The 24067-nt window shown below is 43.8% G+C and overlaps 1 protein-coding gene across 3 annotated transcripts in view; it reads left to right on the top strand.

Annotated features, from left to right (window-relative positions):
- LOC144827483 (acid-sensing ion channel 1C-like) overlaps positions 1-23584 on the top strand; it is a 574677-nt gene extending 551093 nt beyond the window's left edge. For all 3 annotated transcript variants that reach the window (XM_078685779.1, XM_078685778.1, XM_078685777.1), the window contains one exon: positions 21996-23584. In XM_078685779.1, the coding sequence (XP_078541905.1) occupies positions 21996-22100 (105 nt within the window). In that variant the 3' untranslated portion in view covers positions 22101-23584. The remainder of the gene's footprint in view (positions 1-21995) is intronic.
- The last annotated feature ends 483 nt before the right edge of the window (positions 23585-24067 follow it).

The following is a 24067-nucleotide window of genomic DNA, read 5'->3' as shown; positions in this document are numbered from 1 at the left end:
ACCAAATTACTACTATATTGCCTTGCGTCATAGGAAGCTAAACCAACCACACTGCATAGCATCCTAATTTACTAACCCAACACAAAGCACATCACCATAGGGGCCTTAATCCCCACCCTGTAATGCACTCTTTATGAAGTAACTGGTCACACCTCAATGTATTCTGGGCATACCATTTGGTCTATTCTCCAAATTTTGAGAGCAGGGGTTTTGTGCAATCCTAATACCTTTCAACTCTAGCTTAAAGTATCCAAGTACTACAGTACAATTTTCTGAAATGTCAAAAACATCCTTTTTTCGGTTTTGACTTTCTGTGACAAAAACGTGAGAACAGTTAAGACATTTTTATCCTTCCTGTGCAGTGTAGTTTTAAAAATGAAAAAACAGTTCCCACGTAAGTAACACACAATAATTATATTGTCCATCCTACATATTTTTACAAATAATACAACTGTTGGAACTAACCATCTTTTGCATGGTGTACACCCAGATTTTTGCCTTGACTGTACTTTGCCCCTTTCAACATGACGAAATTGGAATACTACCTGATTGGCATCTTTAACTTACCTATAAATCCCTAACATGTTACAAACGTTTACACAGGGCCTGTCAGTTAAATGTGACACGTAAATTGCAGCATCCATTGTGCCACCCACTACAGTGACAGTCTAAACATGACTCCAGGCCTACCATGTGTAGCCTGATTGCAAATTGAACCTGTCAAAATATCCCCTTTTGAGAGGACCAACCCTTGCTTTTGAATATTAATAACGTACCCATATATTTGCTTTAGTGACCATGAAGCAGGGTGAATGGTATTTAAAATTAGGACATGTAAATGTTTTTTTTTAACTTTCTTTATTGGTTTCAAAGATTGACATAAGTAGAGGAGTACATATATAAATTTCCAAAACACATTAACGTAGCAGGAAGGTGTAGAAACTTGATGTCCTTACAATATCAAACTTTGCTGTGCACCAGCACTGACAAATATCTTTGTCGTAATTGCTTAGGGTTTGTTTCATATTACCAATATGAATCTGTGTCCATATATTGAATAGGTAACAGCATTTGGTGCTGCACCAATCCCCATCTTATCAAGAATTGTGTAAAATCTGCAACTAAACGTATACAAAAAAGAGAAATTCTGCCCGGTGATAACTGATGTGTCAGTCATCGACAACTGATGAAGTGCTCCCAGTAGCAACAGGGGGAAGGGGAAGGAGGTCGCAGACCACACGGGACTGGGGGATCAAGGCAAAGCTCCACAGGAGATGTCTCAGCCTGACATCAAAGTGGCCCTCAGCTCGCCAGTTTCAAGATGCTCATTGCAAGGGATACAGTAGACTCAGGTCTGCACCTTCACCATTTAGGTGTCGGAGTCCAAGAAACAAGTGACCACCGCCACCATCAAGTTTGCAGTAGACCTTTTTAGTCCTCTGTATTCCTCAGTGTGCTGCACTGTGTCCACAGCCTTGAACTAATTCTCCACCTCCATTTGCCACCTACTGTAGGGTGGGGCCCTCTGGAGACTTCCTATGGTGAACAATGTGAATAATCCAATTGGGATGTGACAAGGGCCTGCACAATGGTCCTTTTGGCGTCTAGAGGCAGTAATTCCAGGATTGTACGCAACATTCTAAGAATGCCAAAGCATGTTCTGGCCACAGCTGATATCTGCTCTGTGTATGATAGTGTGTTGTCGAACAAGACTCCCAAATTCTTAACCTTACATTTGGGAGTCGTAATAGGCCCCAGTTCCTCCGGCCACCACAAATGTGACCATATTGAAGGCTGCTTGCGATCTACCTTTACCTCCGTCTTTCCTGCATTCAGTTGCAAGCAGCTGAACTTCATCCAGTTAGCAAGATCACTCAAACAGGCCTTGAAATCAGATGCCATTCCTGCCTCCTTTTGCTCCAATGTAACAATCAACTGAGTGTCATCGGCATATGACACAAGTTTCACCTCATGTTTCAGCACAATGTCTGCCAGGGTGTTGTGGAACATTTTAGGACCCTTTTGTAATTTTCCCGATTCATGCCCTTATATAGGTATAAATCACTATGTCCTTATATAGGCATAATAATCATAACCATATTTAGACATAGCTCATGCAGCCCAAATACGGCAGGGCTACTTCCACTAGTTCCGAAAATCTACAACGATTTCTTGGAAAACTCGGCTCCAGCAGCTAGGGACTTCCCCTTGCTCGAGAACTGACTTGTCCAAGAACTCATAGAGTTTTCAAAGAACTGAGACTCTTTTATGACGTTATTATGTCCACCTTTACGTCAAACTCGGCAACTTCAAGGTATAAATATGCCCACACTTGCCTTAGCAAACAAACGGGGGTTTGGAGCAGTTCGACTATCTACTTGCCCGACGCATCCTGCTACTGCAAGTGCTGAAGGAAGCCGACCCTCCAGCAGACGCACTGAGAGAGACACTGAATTTTCTCCTGCCGAAAAATCCAGCTCCAGTGTTTCTAAGCTACCCTTGCGGGTGGTTGAGAAATCCAGTCCTGAGCCTGACTTTCTTCATTCCAAATTAAGGTACGGAGCTGATTAGACCCTAAGAGAAATCTTGGACAGATTCTTGGCAAAAGAATAATATATTTATTCTACACCTCACTTACTTCTTTCCTCGTACTAAGCTTAGGTTAGGTACATCGGGGTAGGCGTATTTTAGAAGCAACAGTTGAGTACTTTTAGCCTCTGTTATTTATGTATGTATTTCGTTATGGTTTAGGAACCATACAATGCGCTTACAGTATTATTTTATTCTACTCTTTCTACTGTATGCATTATATTTTGCAACCAGTTTTATGATTGTAGCTGTTCACTTCTTATGCTTGAGAAAGAAGACTGTTCAATAAATCCTTTTTATTGAAAACTCCGTCTATCTATTTTCTCTGCACCTCTGGTGAAACAAAGCATGCACGATTGACTGAGTGAAATATTTATCTATTGTTTCCATGACTCTGATGATCAGTTTTATCTTGGGGAAAAAAAGTTGTCATGTTTATGCGGTCGTCAGAAACTAATTCCTTCTTGTGAACTCGAGAAAGTTTCTAGTGACCTTTGAGCTAGTATTCCAATGCGCAGAGCCTAATGAGAATATAGGAACTACACTACAAGGGGGTGCATGTAAACAGTGAATAGAGTAGGGCTAAGGGCCGAGCCCTGTGGTACTCCTTAAGACAGAGGACACACCTTAGACTTAAAAGGGGGTTGTAAGACCTGAAAGGATCTATTCTTCAAGAAGTGTTTGATCCGTTCCCATGAGCTGCCACCAACCCCATCCTCCCACAACCGTTCCAACAGAATGCCGTGGGAGACTGTGTCAAACGCAGCACTCTCCAGTAGAATCAGTGCGGTTGTCCTTCCATCATCAACGGTAATTTTCAAGGCCTCCGATGTCAAAAGTAGGGCTGATTTGGTACTGTGAAGTGCCTGAAACCAGACTGGGTTTCATGGACAAAACATATTTCTCCCAAGAACGTGGTCAGTTGAATGTTCAGATGTTTTTCCGCAATTTTAGCAAAGTAGGGAAGCACTGATATAGGTCTTAGATTCTCCGGAAGAGCTGGGTCTAGAGAAGGTTTCTTTAGCAGTGGCACCACCATAGCATGTTTCCAATTACTAGGAACATGCCCTGAGCTAAAGGATAACTTCAGAAGTTTTGTGCGATGGCTTCTAAACCTCACAGTAAAAGTCTCAGGGGGATCAGATCCAGAGGAGACCCAGATTTAACTATTTCCATAAGTTTTAGGATGTCACTTTCTTCAGGAGGGCGGAAAGAAAACCTGCCCTCGACCCAGAAATCCTTTATAGCTGGAGCAGGAATATAATTAATTGCTGCTTTCAGGGAATGCTGCGTATATTTTTTCTATCTTTCCCAAGAAGAAATCCGCTACTTTATTACAGTAGTCCATGGAAGCAGGCAGTACTGCTGTGACACGTTCTAGGGAAGTCAATTGTTTGACAACACTAACAATATTCTTAGTGGAATTTTTTACTGAAGCAGTTTGCTTAGAATAAAACTCCCTACATGCTCTCTTAATTCGATGATGGTAAGCCTTAAGTATTCTAAGCTCAGTTTATTTTCAGTCAAATAGTTCCCCCTCCAGCGTTCCCCCAAGGCATTTGCATTCGGTTTTCAATAATGCCAGTTCCTCTGAGAACCATTTCGCCAATGGAGTTAGACGGGTACTCTTGCAAGGTTTCAGAGGTATCACGGAGTCCACTACCTCCCTGATCCAAAGAGAGACTTGGTTCTCTGCTATCTGAGTTTCATCCCTTAATTCCGGAGTGCTTAACGCCAATTTATCCCTAAAGATATCATGGGTTAGAGAAGCCCATTTCCGGATCATTATGGGCTCTGATCGCTTTCCAGGATTGCAGGGGGCCTTTCTTGGATTTACAATCCTGAAAGGGAGAATCGAGTGGTCGGACCAGACTACGGGCACTGGCAACAGCGCTTCTACTAGATAAGTGTTAGAGAAGATGTTGTCCAAAATATGGCCCCTAATGTGCGTGGGGGTATGTACTAACTTCTAAACCCATGTCTTTCCACTTGCAGACCTAGTTTCTTTGCTGTGGCATATAGGATACCTGGATTTAATATTGCCTTTTTTTCCTTTTCCCTTTTCTTTTCTTCGCTTATTGAGTGGCTCACTGAGGAGATTTGGTGGGGGGAGGGTGTGGGAATTGTTTTGATTGCTTTACTGTTTTACGTTCTTTGGTTCCGTTCTATATTGAACTTGACATTTCACACTGAGACTACTGCCTCATGGACTGCCAAAAGGCACCTGTGACCTCTTGCCCTACATTTCCCTTGGGAGATTGCCCTCAGCATTGTCTACCAGTTACCATCTCTCTTGAGACGCAGCTGGCCGTGTTGGGTTGTAGGTCCTCAGAAGCTTGTTTCGGGTCCAGGAAAGACATGGCTTGGCAGTTCGGGCTGGACTGTTCTCATGAGGCACAGGGTCAGACTGATTTGCATATAGCCATGTCTGAACTGGGGTGGCGGAGTGGGCTAAAGAACGGTGATGGATTCAGCCCAGATCTTTTGACTGGGTGTGAGTGTTTGATTGATTCAGATGCTCCATCCATCACCACCCCCTTTTGTACCGCTTTTGGCCGCCATAGGTGTGGCAGGTTATGCTCAGACGTGAGTCCCTTGCTCACTTTGCCACTGGATTCAAGCAAGCCGGGCTGAAGACGGCTGGAATGCCAGAAACCGGTCCTCGGAAGCTTGTTTCGGGTCCAGGAAAGACATGGCTTGGCAGTTCGGGCTGGACTGTTCCCATGAGGCACAGGGTCAGACTGATTTGCATATAGCCATGTCTGAACTGGGGTGGCGGAGTGGGCTAAAGAACGGTGATGGATTCAGCCCAGATCTTTTGACTGGGTGTGAGTGTTTGATTGATTCAGATGCTCCGTCCATCACCACCACCTTTTGTACCGCTTTTGGCCGCCATAGGTGTGGCAGGGTATGCTCAGACGTGAGTCCCTTGCTCACTTTGCCACTGGATTCAAGCAAGCCGGGCTGAAGACGGCTGGAATGCCAGAAACTGGTCCTCGGAAGCTTGTTTCGGGTCCAGGAAAGACATGGCTTGGCAGTTCGGGCTGGACTGTTCCCATGAGGCACAGGGTCAGACTGATTTGCATATAGCCATGTCTGAACTGGGGTGGCGGAGTGGGCTAAAGAACGGTGATGGATTCAGCCCAGATCTTTTGACTGGGTGTGAGTGTTTGATTGATTCAGATGCTCCGTCCATCACCACCCCCTTTTGTACCGCTTTTGGCCGCCATAGGTGTGGCAGGGTATGCTCAGACGTGAGTCCCTTGCTCACTTTGCCACTGGATTCAAGCAAGCCGGGCTGAAGACGGCTGGAATGCCAGAAACCGGTCCTCGGAAGCTTGTTTCGGGTCCAGGAAAGACATGGCTTGGCAGTTCGGACTGGACTGTTCCCATGAGGCACAGGGTCAGACTGATTTGCATATAGCCATGTCTGAACTCGGGTGGCGGAGTGGGCTAAAGAACGGTGATGGATTCAGCCCAGATCTTTTGACTGGGTGTGAGTGTTTGATTGATTCCGATGCTCCGTCCATCACCACCCCCTTTTTTACCGCTTTTGGCCGCCATAGGTGTGGCGGGGTATGCTCAGACGTGAGTCCCTTTCTCACTTTGCCACTGGATTCAAGCAAGCCGGGCTGAAGACGGCTGGAATGCCAGAAACCGGTCCTCGGAAGCTTGTTTCGGGTCCAGGAAAGACATGGCTTGGCAGTTCGGGCTGGACTGTTCCCATGAGGCACAGGGTCAGACTGATTTGCATATAGCCATGTCTGAACTGGGGTGGCGGAGTGGGCTAAAGAACAGTGATGGATTCAGCCCAGATCTTTTGACTGGGTGTGAGTGTTTGATTGATTCAGATGCTCCGTCCATCACCACCCCCTTTTGTACCGCTTTTGGCCGCCATAGGTGTGGCAGGGTATGCTCAGACGTGAGTCCCTTGCTCACTTTGCCACTGGATTCAAGCAAGCCGGGCTGAAGACGGCTGGAATGCCAGAAACCGGTCCTCGGAAGCTTGTTTCGGGTCCAGGAAAGACATGGCTTGGCAGTTCGGGCTGGACTGTTCCCATGAGGCACAGGGTCAGACTGATTTGCATATAGCCTTGTCTGAACTGGGGTGGCGGAGTGGGCTAAAGAACGGTGATGGATTCAGCCCAGATCTTTTGACTGGGTGTGAGTGTTTGATTTATTCAGATGCTCCGTCCATCACCACCCCCTTTTGTACCGCTTTTGGCCGCCATAGGTGTGGCAGGGTATGCTCAGACGTGAGTCCCTTGCTCACTTTGCCACTGGATTCAAGCAAGCCGGGCTGAAGACGGCTGAAATGCCAGAAACCGGTCCTCGGAAGCTTGTTTCTGGTACAGGAAAGACATGGCTTGGCAGTTCGGTCTGGACTGTTCCCATGAGGCACAGGGTCAGACTGATTTGCATATAGCCATGTCTGAACTGGGGTGGCGGAGTGGGCTAAAGAACGGTGATGGATTCAGCCCAGATCTTTTGACTGGGTGTCAGTGTTTGATTGATTCAGATGCTCCGTCCATCACCACCCCCTTTTGTACCGCTTTTGGCCGCCATAGGTGTGGCAGGGTATGCTCAGACGTGAGTCCCTTGCTCACTTTGCCACTGGATTCAAGCAAGCCAGGCTGAAGACGGCTGGAATGCCAGAAACCGGTCCTCGGAAGCTTGTTTCGGGTCCAGGAAAGACATGGCTTGGCAGTTCGGGCTGGACTGTTCCCATGAGGCACGGGGTCAGACTGATTTGCATATAGCCATGTCTGAACTGGGGTGACGGAGTGGGCTAAAGAACGGTGATGGATTCAGCCCAGATCTTTTGACTGGGTGTGAGTGTTTGATTGATTCAGATGCTCCGTCCATCACCACCCCCTTTTGTACCGCTTTTGGCCGCCATAGGAGTGGCAGGGTATGCTCAGACGTGAGTCCCTTGCTCACTTTGCCACTGGATTCAAGCAAGCCGGGCTGAAGACGGCTGGAATGCCAGATACCGGTCCTCGGAAGCTTGTTTCGGGTCCAGGAAAGACATGGCTTGGCAATTCGGGCTGGACTGTTCCCATGAGGCAGAGGGTCAGGCTGATTTGCATATAGCCATGTCTGAACTGGGGTGGCGGAGTGGGCTAAAGAACGGTGATGGATTCAGCCCAGATCTTTTTACTGGGTGTGAGTGTTTGATTGATTCAGATGCTCCGTCCATCACCACCCCCCTTTTGTACCGCTTTTGGCCGCCATAGGTGTGGCAGGGTATGCTCAGACGTGAGTCCCTTGCTCACTTTGCCACTGGATTCAAGCAAGCCGGGCTGAAGACGGCTGGAATGCCAGAAACCGGTCCTCGGAAGCTTGTTTCGGGTCCAGGAAAGACATGGCTTGGCAGTTCGGGCTGGACTGTTCCCATGAGGCACAGGGTCAGACTGATTTGCATATAGCCATGTCTGAACTGGGGTGGCGGAGTGGGCTAAAGAACGGTGATGGATTCAGCCCAGATCTTTTGACTGGGTGTGAGTGTTTGATTTATTCAGATGCTCCGTCCATCACCACCCCCTTTTGTACCGCGTGTTGGGTTGTAGGCTGCTTGCTGTGTGTAACAGTTGAAAGTCTTAAAATCTACCTCGACCTACTTGCAGAGCTGAAACTAACTCTGCTGGCCCGCTGGGTTGTAAGCGACTTGACTTGTTCACCGCTTTTATTCTGTCAACAAAATAGATTCAACACTAAACCCATGTCTTGTAGTCCCCTAGTCATCTCCGCAATTTCTCGACTCTCTTTATTCTCCAGATGTAAATTCAGATCCCCCAGAATAATAAAATTGGGATAGCCGATGGTGTGGGGGGCACTATCTCAGCCAGAGCATCAATGAATGCTCTTGCCAGACCTGGGGGTCTCTAGATAAAAAGACTCACAACTGACCTGTTGGTGTTAAGAGTCATGTTAAAAAAAGCCGTTTCACAGCCAGAGTTTGGCAATTTGGACATTTTTAGCTGGAATTCTTTTCTAAAGATCACCGCTAGATTGCCCTCCCTCCCGCTTCTCCGTTTCCTCTGCAACTGATGTCAATGAAAAGTTACAATTCCTACAGTCCTTCATTCTGGTGTCTACCACAATCGAGTGAAGACAGTCGGACTCCACTGCAATTCTAAGGGCCAACATCTCTGCTGAGAAGTAACAGCATGTATACCTTAAAGAAGAACCAGGGGTTCTGGACCCTTGCGCGGACATGCGCAGACGCGCTTGCCTTTGGGGTGCCTTCAGTGTGTCGGCGGCATGCCCGCTGCGTGCCCACTTCAGGAGGGGTCTAAGTAGTGTGTGTAATGGGAGTACTACACCACTCCACCAGTACCACACACTCTGCGGCTGGAAGGGGGAAGTGGGCAACGCCCTTCACGCAAACGGCAGATAAGTCTCCATACCCTGTACTCCACGCAAACGGCAGATAAGTCTCCATACCCTGTACTGAGTTAACTAGGGTGAATCCTCTCACCATGGGTTTTCCAAGTTCCATGCTCTCACGATCTACCATGGCATTTTTAAGAAACAGGTCTTTGATCAGACTTTTATCCTGTATCCTTAATTGATCATATTTTATAAAAATATCGGCTCTTCCCATTACTGATGAAGTTTCCTTTATTCCTTAACCACTGAATTGTAAGAGCATTGTGAAGTGGAAGGCAATCCTGGAATACAGCCTGGTTAAAGGATGCCTCTTTGTTAGACCATGCATTCACCTAGCACAGCAGGGGTTAACAGCGGCTAGGTCGGATATATACATAATGCCTAGTTCATTGTGTATAGTGTAGGACGGAGTGCCCCGAGGGACTCTCAGCATCCGCCTTAAAAACTTGTTTTGCGCCATCTGAATTTTTTCAACCCCATGTACCCCCAGACCTCTCCTCCATACAAAACCTAGAGGGACAAAAGGACTGATACAATTTCAAAATCACCCCTGGGGACCATGTACCTAATTAGCAATTGCCCCCAGATATTTTTTCATATCCCTTAGCTTCCCTTCTTTCACAATTTTCCAATTTAATTCATCATCAAACACAATGCCCAGATTAGATAATGAAGGGGCCTTAGATAGACTATGTGAGCCTGTCTTGTTCGTTTTTGATCTGGACCCTGCATTGCCTGTCTCCATCACAAATGATTTTGTAAAATTAGGGGACAGGTCCAACCCATTTACAAAGGAGTCAAACCAGTCTGTTAGGACTTTCAACGCCCGCAGTGTACGCGCTAAGAGAACAGCGTCATCCACGTACAACAAAACGGGCACTGGTCTCCTGCCTATTCTTGGTATATCTGTATGTAAAGATGACAGGGCAGATTCTAATCCATTTATATATAGCGTGAAAAGAAAAGGAACAAGGATACACCTTTGGTGGGCCCTCTCGTGCAAATAAAATTATCAGTGAGTCCCCCTTCTTAAGTTTACCTAACTTTAGCAGTGGTGTCTGTATAGAGGGTCATTAAAACATTTATGATTGCAGGCTCACCTCCCCCAATATAATCCACAGTTTGTTCATGTTCACTCGATCAAATGCTGCAGTCAGGTCTATAATACCCCGAAAAAGTGATCCCTCCTGGGCAATCGTATATTTAGAGCTTAAAAGATAAAGATTCAGACACTAGTCTACTGTAGACTTACCTGAACGAAAGCTATATTGCACCTTCAATAAAATGTGATTATTATCTGCCCACTCAGTAAGCCTATTTAACACCTTCCAAAGAACCTTCACCGTCTAGTCAATAAGGGAGATCGGCTAATAACAATACGGGTTATCCCTATCTTCCTTTTTGAAAATCGGCACAATAATGGCAGTGGATCATGAAGGTGGCATAGCTGCCAATACTGCAGCATTTAATACCCTTGTTAGAACCGGGGCCCACACCTCAATATTGTTAGGGAACAGGTTTGGAGGGATCACATCCGGTCCTGGAGCTTTATTCTGAGACAGTCCCTCTATGCCTAACCTAACCTCATCAAGAAGGAAACTAATAGGGACCTCACAGGGCAAGGGCTGTGAGTCATTAATAACTTCCTCTTCATGACCTAAATTGTAAACAGTCTAAAAGTGAGCCTTCCATTGGTCCGCAGTAATATGATGACGTAACTTCGGCATATCTGGTTCGGAAAAACAGGGACTGTCAATGACCTTCCAGAAAAGAGTGCTATCTTTTAAATCATTAGCTTGTAGCAACTCCTCCCAAGCTTGTTTTTGTTACTTTCTCCTCCGTTCCTTGATGGCCCTTTTATAATTCCACCAACAACTGGCTTCCCAGGGTCTGTTACGAGGAGACTGTTTCAGGGCTAGTTTGAGGTTCCTGTACGCCTTGGAACACTCACTGTCAAACCATCTCGGCTTATCCAAACAATTAGAAGCTCCTGGGGTGGTTAACAAACTTGCCACGGACTGAGCAATAACAATAAATGAGCAAACTATTTCTTCTTCTGAAGATGACATGTCTAAAGACTTTATTATCTCCTGTTGACGCAATCTAAAAAGTGAGTGATTAAACACATTAATATCCACCAGTGACCAATGTAGGTGCCTTCCCTGATCTGTGGCTGATAGTGTACCCATGTTCATGCCATCAGGCGCTACCAGAATACCCTGCATCACAAGAGACAAGACCAGCGCGTTGTGGTCACTTTCTGGTCACTAAAAGGGCTACATAAAATTTTTTAAGAAGATATGTAGTATTCCAAGAATGGAGAAACAAAAATAAAATCAATAGTTGTTGCACAACCTTTCCCTTTATAAGATAGCGGTTAAATGCAGTTTGGGGGTTTAGGCACCTTATCAATTGTGGATATTATCCCAAAGGTATCTAGGATCACATGTAATTCGTAACCATCTGAAGAGTGCTCCATATGCAGGCCTTCAATTTCCCTGCATATGTGGGGATCTCGCAAAGACTGATTCATATTAGGGGATAAGTGGCAATTAAAATCTCCTAACAACTTAATATTCTCCTGGGGGAGATCATCTCCGTGTAGCGTTTCCATAAGGCCGCTTAACTCCATCAGACTAGAGCGGTCCTGCTAGTTTCTTTTGGCATTATAAAAATGAATTACTGTTAGCCTCATCGCTCTCCTTAACGCTAATTTAAGGCCTTGTGACACTTTGGTATTCAGTTCACCAGCTTCACAGAGCCCCCAAGCCTAAGGGCTATGAAAATGACTATTCCTCCCCTCGCTCTCCCCGACGTGGAGCTCACTGCAGAAAGGAAAAATTTCTTATGTCCTTCAAGGAAGAATTTGTTAACAACTTCCCATGTCTCCTGAATGTAGATAATATTGAATGCTCTAATAAATTCGATCCATCCAGCATCTTCAAATTTGGAGGCTGAGCCTGCCACATTCCAGGAGATAAAAGTTAGGTCTCCCTCATGTTCCTGCTCAAAGGATGTATGACATGTGGTGGCTTCCACCTAGGGATCCGGTGTGCTAATGGGGTTAGGGCAGCTATCAAGTTGTCCTTTGAGCCTAACCCTTGCTCATTGGACTTACTTTCACATGCTGATAATTTAGCAGGTGTAACCTGATCTATGTTATTGCAATTGCCCGCCTTATGTCAGTCTAAACCGTTAAGATCCGACAGGGGGGGTTAAGGATTAGATGTGGCCTCTATCCCCCCACAGCACAGACACTCCCTCCCAGGGCTAAAACCGGGATATTAGTTACAACATTGGCTGGAGTTCTATAAATAAATCCTAGTGGAAGTGGCTTAATGCCAGAAGCATAAAAAGGAAACTGGGCAGAATGTCTCAGTATGTTGTGTGCAAACTCTAGAGATCTAAATGAGATGATCACACAGTCTCCCTCAAATGTTTTCTTAGAACGGCCAATCCAAGAGATCCTCCTTGCCATCAAAATTTGGCACTGATCTGACACATTAAATCTGCTGTATTTACTTAGCCAATGCGTCACTTTGTTAATTTATTCGTGGGTTCCTCACTGTGAGTAACTAACCCACAAAACCACGTTATAGGGTCAACAAGCAGGGGTGAGATCAATGACTGGTAATCCAGGACTATTTTTAATAGATGAACGTTCCATGGGTGTCTAATGCACCCTTGGCGCAGTGCGCCAGTCACCAAAATCCCTATTCTCAGCCCTAACTTGGGGGTTAGCTATGCTAGAGGGAACCCTCCCGTGGTCTACTTCGTGTAACTGATTCCCACCCCTGCTCAGATGTCTATTAGGTAATGGTGCAGAATTTAAATTAGAAAACAAAGGCGTTCCAGATTGTGCTGCCTGTGTCGGGGGTTCTGGGATGGGGGGGTTTATAGATGGTGAACAATATTCCTTCCATTCTCTTGAGGGTATCTTGGGAGTAAGACAATGCCTTATTCAATTTGTCCCACCACTGAGACAACTAATCCGTCAACGACTCTGTAATGTTTTGCTTGAAAGAATCCCAAAAGTCCCCCTGGTCTGACCAGTTATTTGTTATTACATTTTCCTCCCCTCTTCTTTGGGGCTCGTTTTGCTTCTTAGTTCTTCGCAGCCTCTTTACAGCTGGAGAGCCCCTTGGCGGCACTTCTTGTTTATCGACTGGTGTTGCCCTCCCATCATTGCCACTAGTACGAGGAGGGTCAGGGGGAGGTATACTGAAATTTGCATCTATGGGGCAGGTAGTGGGGGTAATAAAACACCTGTCACAGGATCCCAAGTTTCCTGGAAGTTTGGGAGTTTCGGATTTGAAGTTTCATTAGCTGCAGACTCCCCAGCCAAGGATAAAGGAGGGCAGTCAGACCCCAGAGGTCTCCTCTCTGGTCTATCAATCTCCTTTGAGATGGCCCCCACCGCTTTTGCCCAAAAAGAGTCAATAGTGTCTCTCTTGTTGCAATGGGGTGGATTGTCAATGGGCACTGCCTTCCTTTTCCCCATAGCGATCTACTGACAAATAACCACCAAGTATGGAAAATTACAAGGGGTCAGGCCACTGATTTGGAGACGGGCGGCAATATATACTCACTGTGTCAACGCACTTCTCCAAGGGTAAAATACTTTTCTTGCTGCCAACCAAACGAAGAAGATGCGGGTAGTCCCATTGGCCGACTCCAGCCTACTCCAGCCAAGGGAGGGGGGCCGGCCAGGCCTCGTTTGGGTGCGGATGGGCACAGACGGGCCCGCTCTTGGCACAGCGGGAGCCCCGAACAGTAGTTGATGGAGCCTCCGGTCGCGTGTTCAGTCATGCTTGGAAGCAGGCGTCTCTGGGACTTGCAGTCTGGGCAACCCCCACTGATGCCAGAAGGAAGTATTGAACACAACAAATATACTATGCAGCAGGGTGTTTCAAGCTGTGGTGTTGAGTCATGTGCTAAGTGGTGCTGCAATTTTCCACTACTCCACCACATCACTGGTGACCTACCAAGCCATAGCTGTTGATGCAACTAGGGCTGCTAGCCACATGGCCGGAGCACAGAACCTCGCGCCTGTTCAGGTCAGGCAATCAGCGGTTGATCCAATTTCAGCTCTCTGCAGCGGTGGGCCCAGCAAGTGGGTCGCGCATCGCTTAACCCCAGACTGCTCCTCCTCGTGCTCACTGCGGACCCACCAGCTCTAGGTGCTACTAGCAAGAGGGGCTGCACAGACACACAGTAGCTTCTGCACCTGAAGGTAGAGGCCCCAAGGCATGTAGGCCCGGCTCGCTGTTCTACGCTATGTAGCAGCAGCGGGCACGTCTCAGAAATGTCCCCCCTCAGGGGTGGTCAGGGCTTGGAGCACTGCAGCCAATCCAGGCACTGCCATGCCAGTCAACCGCTTCCGTCAAGCCGCAACGGAGATCATTGCTCCCAATACCGGTAGGTGCAGCCGCTCCTAAGTTTGCTGTGGCTGCAATAAGAATAGTGGTAAAGGAGCTGCATACTCACTTTCTCAGCGGCTTCCCTTACGCACTCGCAGCTCAGGCCTTGAGAAGGTCCTGCCTCACTCACTGCCAATCACTGATACTGCAACTTCCTTCCATAGAAAGTAATGGAGGCAGTGACTTAAGTAGAGCCTCGTGGGGCAAGAGTGCTACAAAGCTCACTCGAGATCTTGTGACAACCTGGCCTTCTCATACACCTCCACCATCTAGCGCCATGAGCTGTGCCTGGCACTCCGGAGCAGAACAACGCCGCTCTCAACACTGGCCATTATGCAGCCAAGGAAAATGGTGCCTGAAACAGTAAAAAATAGTCGTAATTGGAGTGTAGTAGGCCCTGTACCCCCATGAGTCAAAAAGGCGAAAGGAAATCAACTCGCCATGAAGATGAATCACAGGCAGAGGATAATCCAACAGCAAGACTTCCAAAAGCGGTTTGGGGAAAGTAGAGCTGTGTGTGACTAGTTAGGAACCCTTGTTAATATAACCTTTCAACACATGTATTGTGTCAATCATACGATGCATCTTCTTCCGATTCCCAGAGTCTGTACTCTCACTCTCGTCATCCAAAGTTATATAGTCCTTTGGTACAATTGTTGCATGAAGGAAGGCTCCCATGAGAACCCTCTTACCTAAGCTTAAGACGCATTGTGAGTTTCAGCACAGAAAAAAAGGCTAGTCAGCAAATGTGAAAACATTTATTGAGTTAATTTTTGAGGAACATTATAAGTCTACGTCAACATTTATTCTATTCATTTTCAATAAGCTTATTATTTCTAATGGAAATGATCTAACATGGGGTTAGAGGAAGTAAATGAACAAAATAGTAAAGTCAGCACATTTCTAAAATGACATCAATGTTAGGCTGTTGCACAGAACGTTTTACTATGAGCAAAAGTCGAAAAGAAGTTTTAGACATAGTCGCTGCGAATCTATGACAAAATATCGATTACAAAAATATCTACCTACCAAAATATTGCAACAAAAATATCGAGGACAATAATATCGAGATCCTATCTCTAACAAGGTAAGTACAAAAATATCGAAAAAAATATATCGATGTCAAAAATATAGTTTTTAAGAAAATATCGTTTTATTTTAATAAAAAAACAATGTAATATTAACAAAATAATACTTATAACTGTAATAAACATAGTTAAAAATATATTATAATATTTAAAATTAATAAATAAAGTAATAAAAACTAATAATAATAAAGATATAATACATAGTATATACTTCATTAATAATAACTCTAAAATAATTATTTTTATAACTTATAAATAAATGAAAATATAATAAATTACAAATAAATGTATATACATAAAATATTAAAATACATAACAATTAATAACAATGTAAAACTAATTAAAAAATTAAATACATTTTGGATAGCGTACGGGTAAAAATTAATATTCCCACTCCAGAGAGTGCAACAGTAGGGAAAGTGTTGGATAGCGTAGGGGTAACAATTACTATTCCCACTCCAGAAAGTGCAACAGTAGGGAAAGTGTTGGATAGCGTAGGGGTAAAAATTACTATTCCCACTCCAGAGAGTGCAACAGTAGTGAAAGTGTTGGATAGTGTAGGGGTAACAATTACTATTCCCACTCCAGAGAGTGCAACAGTAGGGAAAGTGTTGGATAGCGTAGGGGTAAAAATTACTATTCCCACTCCAGAGAGTGCAACAGTAGGGAAAGTGTTGGATAGCGTAGGGGTAAAAATTACTATTCCCACTCCAGAGAGTGCAACAGTAAGGAAAGTGTTGGATAGCGTAGGGGTAACAATTACTATTCCAACTCCAGAGAGTGCAACAATAGGGAAAGTGTTGGATAGCGTAGGGGTAAAAATTACTATTCCCACTCCAGAGAGTGCAACAGTAGGGAAAGTGTTGGATAGCGTAGGGGTAAAAATGACTATTCCCACTCCAGAGAGTACAACAGTAGGGAAAGTGTTGGATAGCGTAGGGGTAAAAATTACTATTCCCACTCTAGAGAGTGCAACAGTAGGGAAAGTGTTGGATAGCGTAGGGGTAACAATTACTATTCCAACTCCAGAGAGTGCAACAGTAGGGAAAGTGTTGGATAGGGTAGGGGTAACAATTACTATTCCAACTCCAGAGAGTGCAACAATAGGGAAAGTGTTGGATAGCATAGGGGTAACAATTACTATTCCAACTCCAGAGAGTGCAACAGTAGGGAAAGTGTTGGATAGCGTAGGGGTAAAAATTACTATTCCCACTCCAGAGAGTGCAACAGTAGGGAAAGTGTTGGATAGCGTAGGGGTAACAATTACTATTCCCACTCCAGAGAGTGCAACAGTAGAAAAAGTGTTGGATAGCGTAGGGGTAACAATTACTATTCCAACTCCAGAGAGTGCAACAGTAGGGAAAGTGTTGGATAGCGTAGGGGTAAAAATAGCAAACTTATAAATAAATGTATTTTTTTAAATAATAAAAATATTAACTATTAAATAAATATAAACCATTTACAAATACCAATACATAATTAGTAAAAACATGATTAGCAAAATATTTTTAACCAAAAAAATAAAAAATGAATACCATATAATAATATTTAATTACCATTTAATAATTAACAATTATATAATTAACAAAACAATTAATTAAAGAACGTTATTACTTAATTACATTTAAATTACTTCCCACCCTATTCCCCTATAAACCCACAACCCGCTACAGAACATAATTATCAATTAATCAATTAATTAAAATTAATTACAAATATTTATCAATTAATTATATTTAATTTATAATTCTTACTAATTAATAATCAATTTAACATAATTAAATTACTTCCCACCCTTTTCCCCTATAAACCCACAACCCGCTACAGAACATATTTATCAATTAATCAATTAATTAAAATTAATTACCAATTAATTAAAATTAATTGATAATTCATACTAATTAATAATTAATTTAACATAATTAAATTACTTCCCACCCTATTCCCCTATAAACCCACAACCCGCTACAGTACTAAAATACAAAAATGTATTACATTACATAAAAATAAATTAAAAACATAATAAATACATAATAATATACACAAAAATAATTAAAAAATCGATATTAGTAACATTGAAATTATTAACATCGATATTACTGACATCGATATTTCAAACTTCGATATTACTAATATCGATATTAAATTTATCGATATTACTTACCTTCTATATTGTGTCCCTTCGATATTTAAACTTCGATATAATTGTATATCGATATTTAAATATCGATATTTTGTCTGCATACCAGTCGCTGCACAGGCTAAAGTATAGTTGCTTGGTGCAAAATTTTAAAATACATGCAATTTCACTGAGGTTTTTCTAATAGCATCTTTCTAGTCTATATTTGTCACTCTACAATATGTTTTGGTTTTATTTACTTATTCATCTAAAAGAAATTCACACATTTTGTAAGGCATTTCTAAATATTCGTTTTACTTATGTTAGAATATGTTCTGAATTGCATTTCTACTGTGCTAAAAGATGTTGATTTCAAAATATGCTGTCATTTCTATAACATGGCATGTCCAGTTGCTTTGCTCTCAGTTCATGGAGGTGTATACAGCTGTGAACTTGTTGGTCAGTCCCAAAAAAACTGCATGTTTCCGTGGTCAACACTTGTAGGAGTGGCTACACATGTTTGCCTTCGTCGTACACTCAAATGGATGTTATTGTCCTGCTTTTTGTGCAGTGTTTCAGCGTGTACATGGCCACTACCACTGTTAGTTCCTGACTGCCAGTGGAGTAGCAAGAGTGCCGTGGACCAAGGTGCAAACAAAGCAAATGGGTCCCTTCTCTGTGGATGGCTATTAAAATACAAAAATAAACAGGGCTCAGTAGGTCCCAGTGTCATTGCTCTTCCTGCACCATTGGTAGCTACGCCCGTATCTGACTCCTTTTTTTTTATCAGTTCATAATGTCTTCATAGTTTTATGTGGTACTTGGCAGTTTGATTTCTCCTTCTGTGCTGGACTGCTCATGGGAGGAGGAGGACTATCTTCAAGGACTCTGACCCAGATTTACTAACATTTTCAGTCTTGGTTGCACCACTTTTTTGACGCAGCCACAACACAAAATGTTACTTGGTATTTACTAAGCCATGTAAGGGCCCACTTGTGTCACCTTGTATGGCTTGGGAAACAAAATGAAGTGCAAAACAGCCTCTTGCATTGCATTTCATTGTACTACATCTGGGAGGCATTCCATTGGTGGAGCATGGGCGTTCCCAAGCATACACCCTTGGATTGTATCTTATTCACAGATTAACTAAAGCTAGTAATCCTGGGAATGTGGCAAAATGGTACTCCTTCACCAGTGAGGCGTAACGAGAGGAATATGTTTATTTCTCCTCTTTACTCTCTCTTTCTGTATAATGCAGTCTGCATCACACATAGAAAGAGAACATTGCCTTACAAGATTGTTTTTATGCAGGAAGGTGTGCCTTCCTGCACAAAAACAAGCTTGTCTTCAATGCAGGCCCCCTTGCACCATGGTGCAAGGGGGCCTGCGTTGGTGCTAGCCACAAGGTTTCCAGCACTAGGTGGGAGCTGAACAGCCCCATCCATATCTTAGTAGATATGGTGCTTTCCAGCACTTTTTTGTTCACACAATGCAGCACAGCTACTTTGATTGCCGTCCTGCATGAACGTTTGTTAAATATGCCCCTAGTGTCTGTTCGGTACTCATGTCGGCCATTACCCTCCTCTCATAATGATTGCCCATCCATTGAATGTTTATTGGGATTATCCTCTATTTATTCTCTCCCTCTCCACCTTGGACGTTCATGAGGGTTAAAGTGTCTTCTCCTTTTCTCTCTATGGGCCTGATTCACAGAACCAACTTAAGACAAAATCCTGAATGTACTACCATTTTGGTATTCACAGAAGGCACTTACTCATTTTGGTATTCACTGAAGGCACTTACTCATTTCGGTATTCCCAGCTCCTGACCAGGTCCGGAGCTGGTGATTAGCACTTTCCAGGTCTTGTATTGTTTAGTGGATTTGTTCTTGGTCTTTCCTTTCAAAATTTAGGGCCTTATGTATGAGGACTTGCAACACTTTTGCGCCACCGTTGCATCACTTTTTATGATGCACCGGCAGCGTAAAAAATGAGCCATGTTGCGCCCTATTTACAAAGTGATGCATCCAAGCAGATGCATCACTTTGGAAAACCGTATGTTACATTATACCTGTATCAGGTATAATGTATGCAGGGTGGGTATTCCCCCGCAAAAAGCCTCGTAGACGTGGCGCAGTGAAATCTACCAGATTTCACTGCACCCCTTCTAGGACTCCACTGTGTCAAAATATTGTGCCTGCCTCACAGCAGGCGTAAGACAGACCCAGGCACATTTAACATGGGACTTGCCCACGTGTAATGACCCATTGCTGGAGTTCTGTCACATTTGAGACACACTCCAGCAATGCGTCATTATTACGCCTACAGCTGCGTCAAAAATACTGACATATCTGTTATTCCTTGCGACATGGAGCGCCATACATTAAATGTGGCGCATCCATCCTGTCGCAAGAAGGGCGCAGTAAAACTGGTGCATCACTGTTTTCAAGCAGCGATGAAACTGTTTTCATAAATGAGTCCCTTAGTTGACAGTAGGTGTTTGCGGTGCTCTTTCCTGTTAATAAATCTGCAAGGAAAGATGAAAACATGCTAGTGAAGCAAAATGCTTTTCAACTGAGGCCTGTAGTCAGGCTAATTTAACTAAGCATTTAATGTGCACGTCAAACACATAGGGGCATATTATCAAGGACCGGTGTTAAAATTAACGCCGTTTTATCGGCAGGAAACTGCCGATAAAACGGCGATAATGGGCTTGATAATACGCCCTTGTTAATTCCCATTGAAACCCATCTTCTTGTGTTAACATGGGCTTCTATGGGAATTAACAAGGGCATATTATCAAGCCCATTATCGCAGTTTTATCGGCAGTTTCCTGCCGATAAAACGGCGATAATTTTAACACCGGTCCTTGATAATATGCCCCAAAGTTATACATGCATGTGTAACTCTGAGGATCAATGTAAAACACAAGTAACAGGAGTGCATGCTTACATGTGAAATTATAACTTTCAAAATAAATGCAATTTAACTTGAAATGTAGTTGTAAAACTAAAAAAAAATACATTGTTTTATTGTTTAACTAAACATTAGTGCACACATATATAAATCTCTAGTCTCTACAGTGAATATATTTCAGTAATGCATTTAAATGCTTTGCACATGTTATTAGAGTTAAGGTACACAGTCAATATATTGTCAAGTGCACGTATATAGTTTGTACTTTGAATATATGTTCTTTGTGTCATTGTTTTCATTCTCCATGACCTAGCTGTTTTATACATTCCTCTAAATCTACTCTGGAGCAGAATGCACTAGTATCTAGTATACTCTATAGGCGCATAGGAACATTTATTACAGATAACAAGAGATTATGATAAATCTAGCACACCGTCCCTCAAGCAGTGGTAGCCGGCATGGCTCCAGGGTGGCTGGGCGGGTGGGCGGGAGATGGGGAATGGGGGATGGGGGTCGGTGGTCACGCGAGGATGCGCATCATTAAAAAAAAATTAACTAACTTACCTTTGCGCCGGGTCCCGCGTCTCTGCTCCTGCTCTCATTGAGGAACAGGAAGCACAGTCAGGCCCCACTGACCAATCACAACCCTGCAATGCAGCGTTTTGATTAGTAGGCACCCAGGCTCCCTGCCCAATCACAACATGCATTGATATGCTTTGAGCTTCCTGGTGTGACGCGCAACCAGGAAATGGGGGCCTGGGCATGTTCTCCATGAAGGCTGTAATGCAGCCTTCATGGAGAACAGGGAAAGTGTGCATGACTGGTTTGGGAGGTTCCAGAGGACAAACAGTCATTGCTCCGAGACCAGCCCCGGCAAAGCAGCACAAACATAGAATGATAATTACTGAAAGTGATTATCATTAAATTTTTCCTCTTCTCGCACTACTTGAAAGCAGTGGGACGATCCTCTGCCATAGCGGAGGAGCCGCCACTGCCCTCAAGGCAGGCAAATTCAAGCTTACTGGATGCTTCTTCAAACATAGGTGAACTGCCATCAAGGGTATTGTAGGATGGCTAGAACAAAGTCTGGTTTGACTTGGTGGTTGACATTTCTCCTGCCCTTCCACCCTTTCAGCAGAGCCAGCACAAACCATTCTGCTTTCTGAGTCCCAAGTGCTTTCAACATTCATCCTTTCAACGGCATTGCACTGATCACAAATTTGCAGATCATAAAATACATTTGGTAATGTACTATTCCACAGAGATAGAAAATAGCTATGCAGGCAAAGCTGCAAACACAATTTCATACTCTGTGCCTAGCTATGCCTTACAGGTTTTCTTAAACTGTAGCAACATCGAAAGTAAGCTATTACACTGGATTCGTTCCTTCTAATTGTTCCTCCTTTTGTCTCTCTTTTGTTATCAATCTTTTATTTTCCCAATTCTTGAACCATGTCACTCCTGGTCGCAGAGCACGGGCGAAACACTTTGGAGTCACTCCGACAACCTCGGATTCACACCGAAAATGCTACCTCGTCACCCGACTCTAGGGAGCTTTGAGGAGTTTGCCTGCTGATGGAGACATGCTGAAGATGGGTGGACACATCTACGGTGCTCCTGTGAGGATTGATGAACTTGATACATATAATGAAGTAGGCTTTGGGTAATACAGCAGAAAAGTAAAACCAAAAAAATCCACAATATTAAACATATATATGTAATTTTAGAGGATACTTTCTAACACATCTGCAGATATGCTGGTGTCACCAAGTAGCTCAACGATTTGTCTTTAATAATCTGAAATATAGATATGTGAGCGAAGGGAAAGAGGACATGCGCCCTTCACCGACATCTGCATGGGAACTTTTCATCCAAAACTAATCTCTCCAGAAGAAAAAGGATTTTATCTGAATTAGTTTGGGGTAAAACAAAAATGGAACTTACTACTGCATCGTGACCAGAAGGCTTTTGGGATCAGAAGCTGTGATCTTATGTATAGTGGTCTGTAAACCGTTCTTCCATTACGTGATAAAGTTACAAAAACTTGGTCTTCTTGGGGATAATAAACGAGCCAGGTTTTCTTTGCTCTAGATTAGATTAAAAGCAAGGGATCTTCTGGTAAGAGAAATGACTGTCTGGAAAGGCAGTGGTATTATATGAAATTCTCTGTGACACACTGAGTGAAAGAGTGAGTTATTAATGATGAATGTGATGGAAGATACTGTAGATGGACAGGTAACCTGGGTGGGTTGTGTTGAAGACATCTGTACTCCAGGAGTAAACGCTGGCGATTCTGGAAACAAGCTGGTCAGACTGTTGGGCCAGTTGCCTTTTTGTTGTCACCTACTAAACATTTACAAGTTTTCCCTATTTCAGAAGGAAACCCTATGGGGCTTTATAACACTAAAAATAATAATAATAATAATAATAAAGTGTGATAATTCTGGGAATGCTTTGTTGGTTATCCTCTACTGTCATTGTCATGTTCAGCAGAAATAATGGGACATTAGATTCAGATTGTTACATCAGCTAAGGCTCAGGTTTCCCCAGACAGTTTGAACAACTAACCCAAACAGTGGATCAGCAAAATCAGCAAGCATCGCAATGAGATGACGACTCTCTGTTCAATCTGGTCAGGGTCCCTATTGCCCCGAGTCTTCCACACGTGCTGTTGATCTCTTGGCCTTTAAGATGACCTTGTGGTTCCTTCTACCAGAGAGTTTCCATCCACACAAATATCTAATTTCTCACCTGGGATAGAACTATTGATTCCTCCATTGAATGACCAGTGTTATCCATTCTCTGAATTGAGGGTTTCATTTATGAAAACTGTTGCATTGCTGTAGTAAAACAGCGATGCAACAGTTCTCACTGCGCCCTCCTTGCGACACAATGAATGCACCGTATTTAAAGTACGGCGCTCCATGTGGCAAGGAATGACAGATACGTCAGGAATCCTGATGTATACGTCAGCGCAAAAGTCACGCTTTGCTGGAGTTATGTCGCAAGCATTGCGCAACTCCAGCCATCCTTGAGGTAGGCCAATTCCCACTGCACTGTACCACCCTTATGCCTGCCATTAGGCAGGCATAACATTTGGACGCAGTAGATTCCTAGCAGTGTTGCAGTGAAATCTCATAGATTTCACTGCAACACTTCTCCGGCCCCTTTTTATGTGGGAACACCCACCCTGTATACATTATACATGACACAGGTATAGCGTGGTGCACGGCTTTACAAGGTGACGCACTTGCCGAGATGCGTCTCCCTGTAAATATGGCGCAACATGGTGCATTGTTTACGCTGCTGCTGCGTACCGAAAAGTGACACAACAGTGGTGCAAGCGTGTCGCAAGACATCCATAAATAAGGCCCTGAATGTTTATATACTGTGAGCCATGATATTGAAAAACAAGGACTTCAGCAGCAGGATGTTGTTGTGTCACGAAAACTAAAAGTTACCTACTCGTTCTTTTAAAGTAACAGTGTCTTGAATTATCCCTTCATCTGAGCTAGGGTCTAGGAGAGGAGGAGCTAGGGGTGA

This window comes from Lissotriton helveticus, chromosome 4_1 (assembly GCF_964261635.1).
Source record: "Lissotriton helveticus chromosome 4_1, aLisHel1.1, whole genome shotgun sequence".
NCBI classification, from domain to species: Eukaryota; Metazoa; Chordata; class Amphibia; order Caudata; family Salamandridae; genus Lissotriton; species Lissotriton helveticus.
The sequence above is the reverse complement of the archived record's forward strand: the minus strand, read 5'-3'. Positions and strand labels throughout refer to the sequence as shown.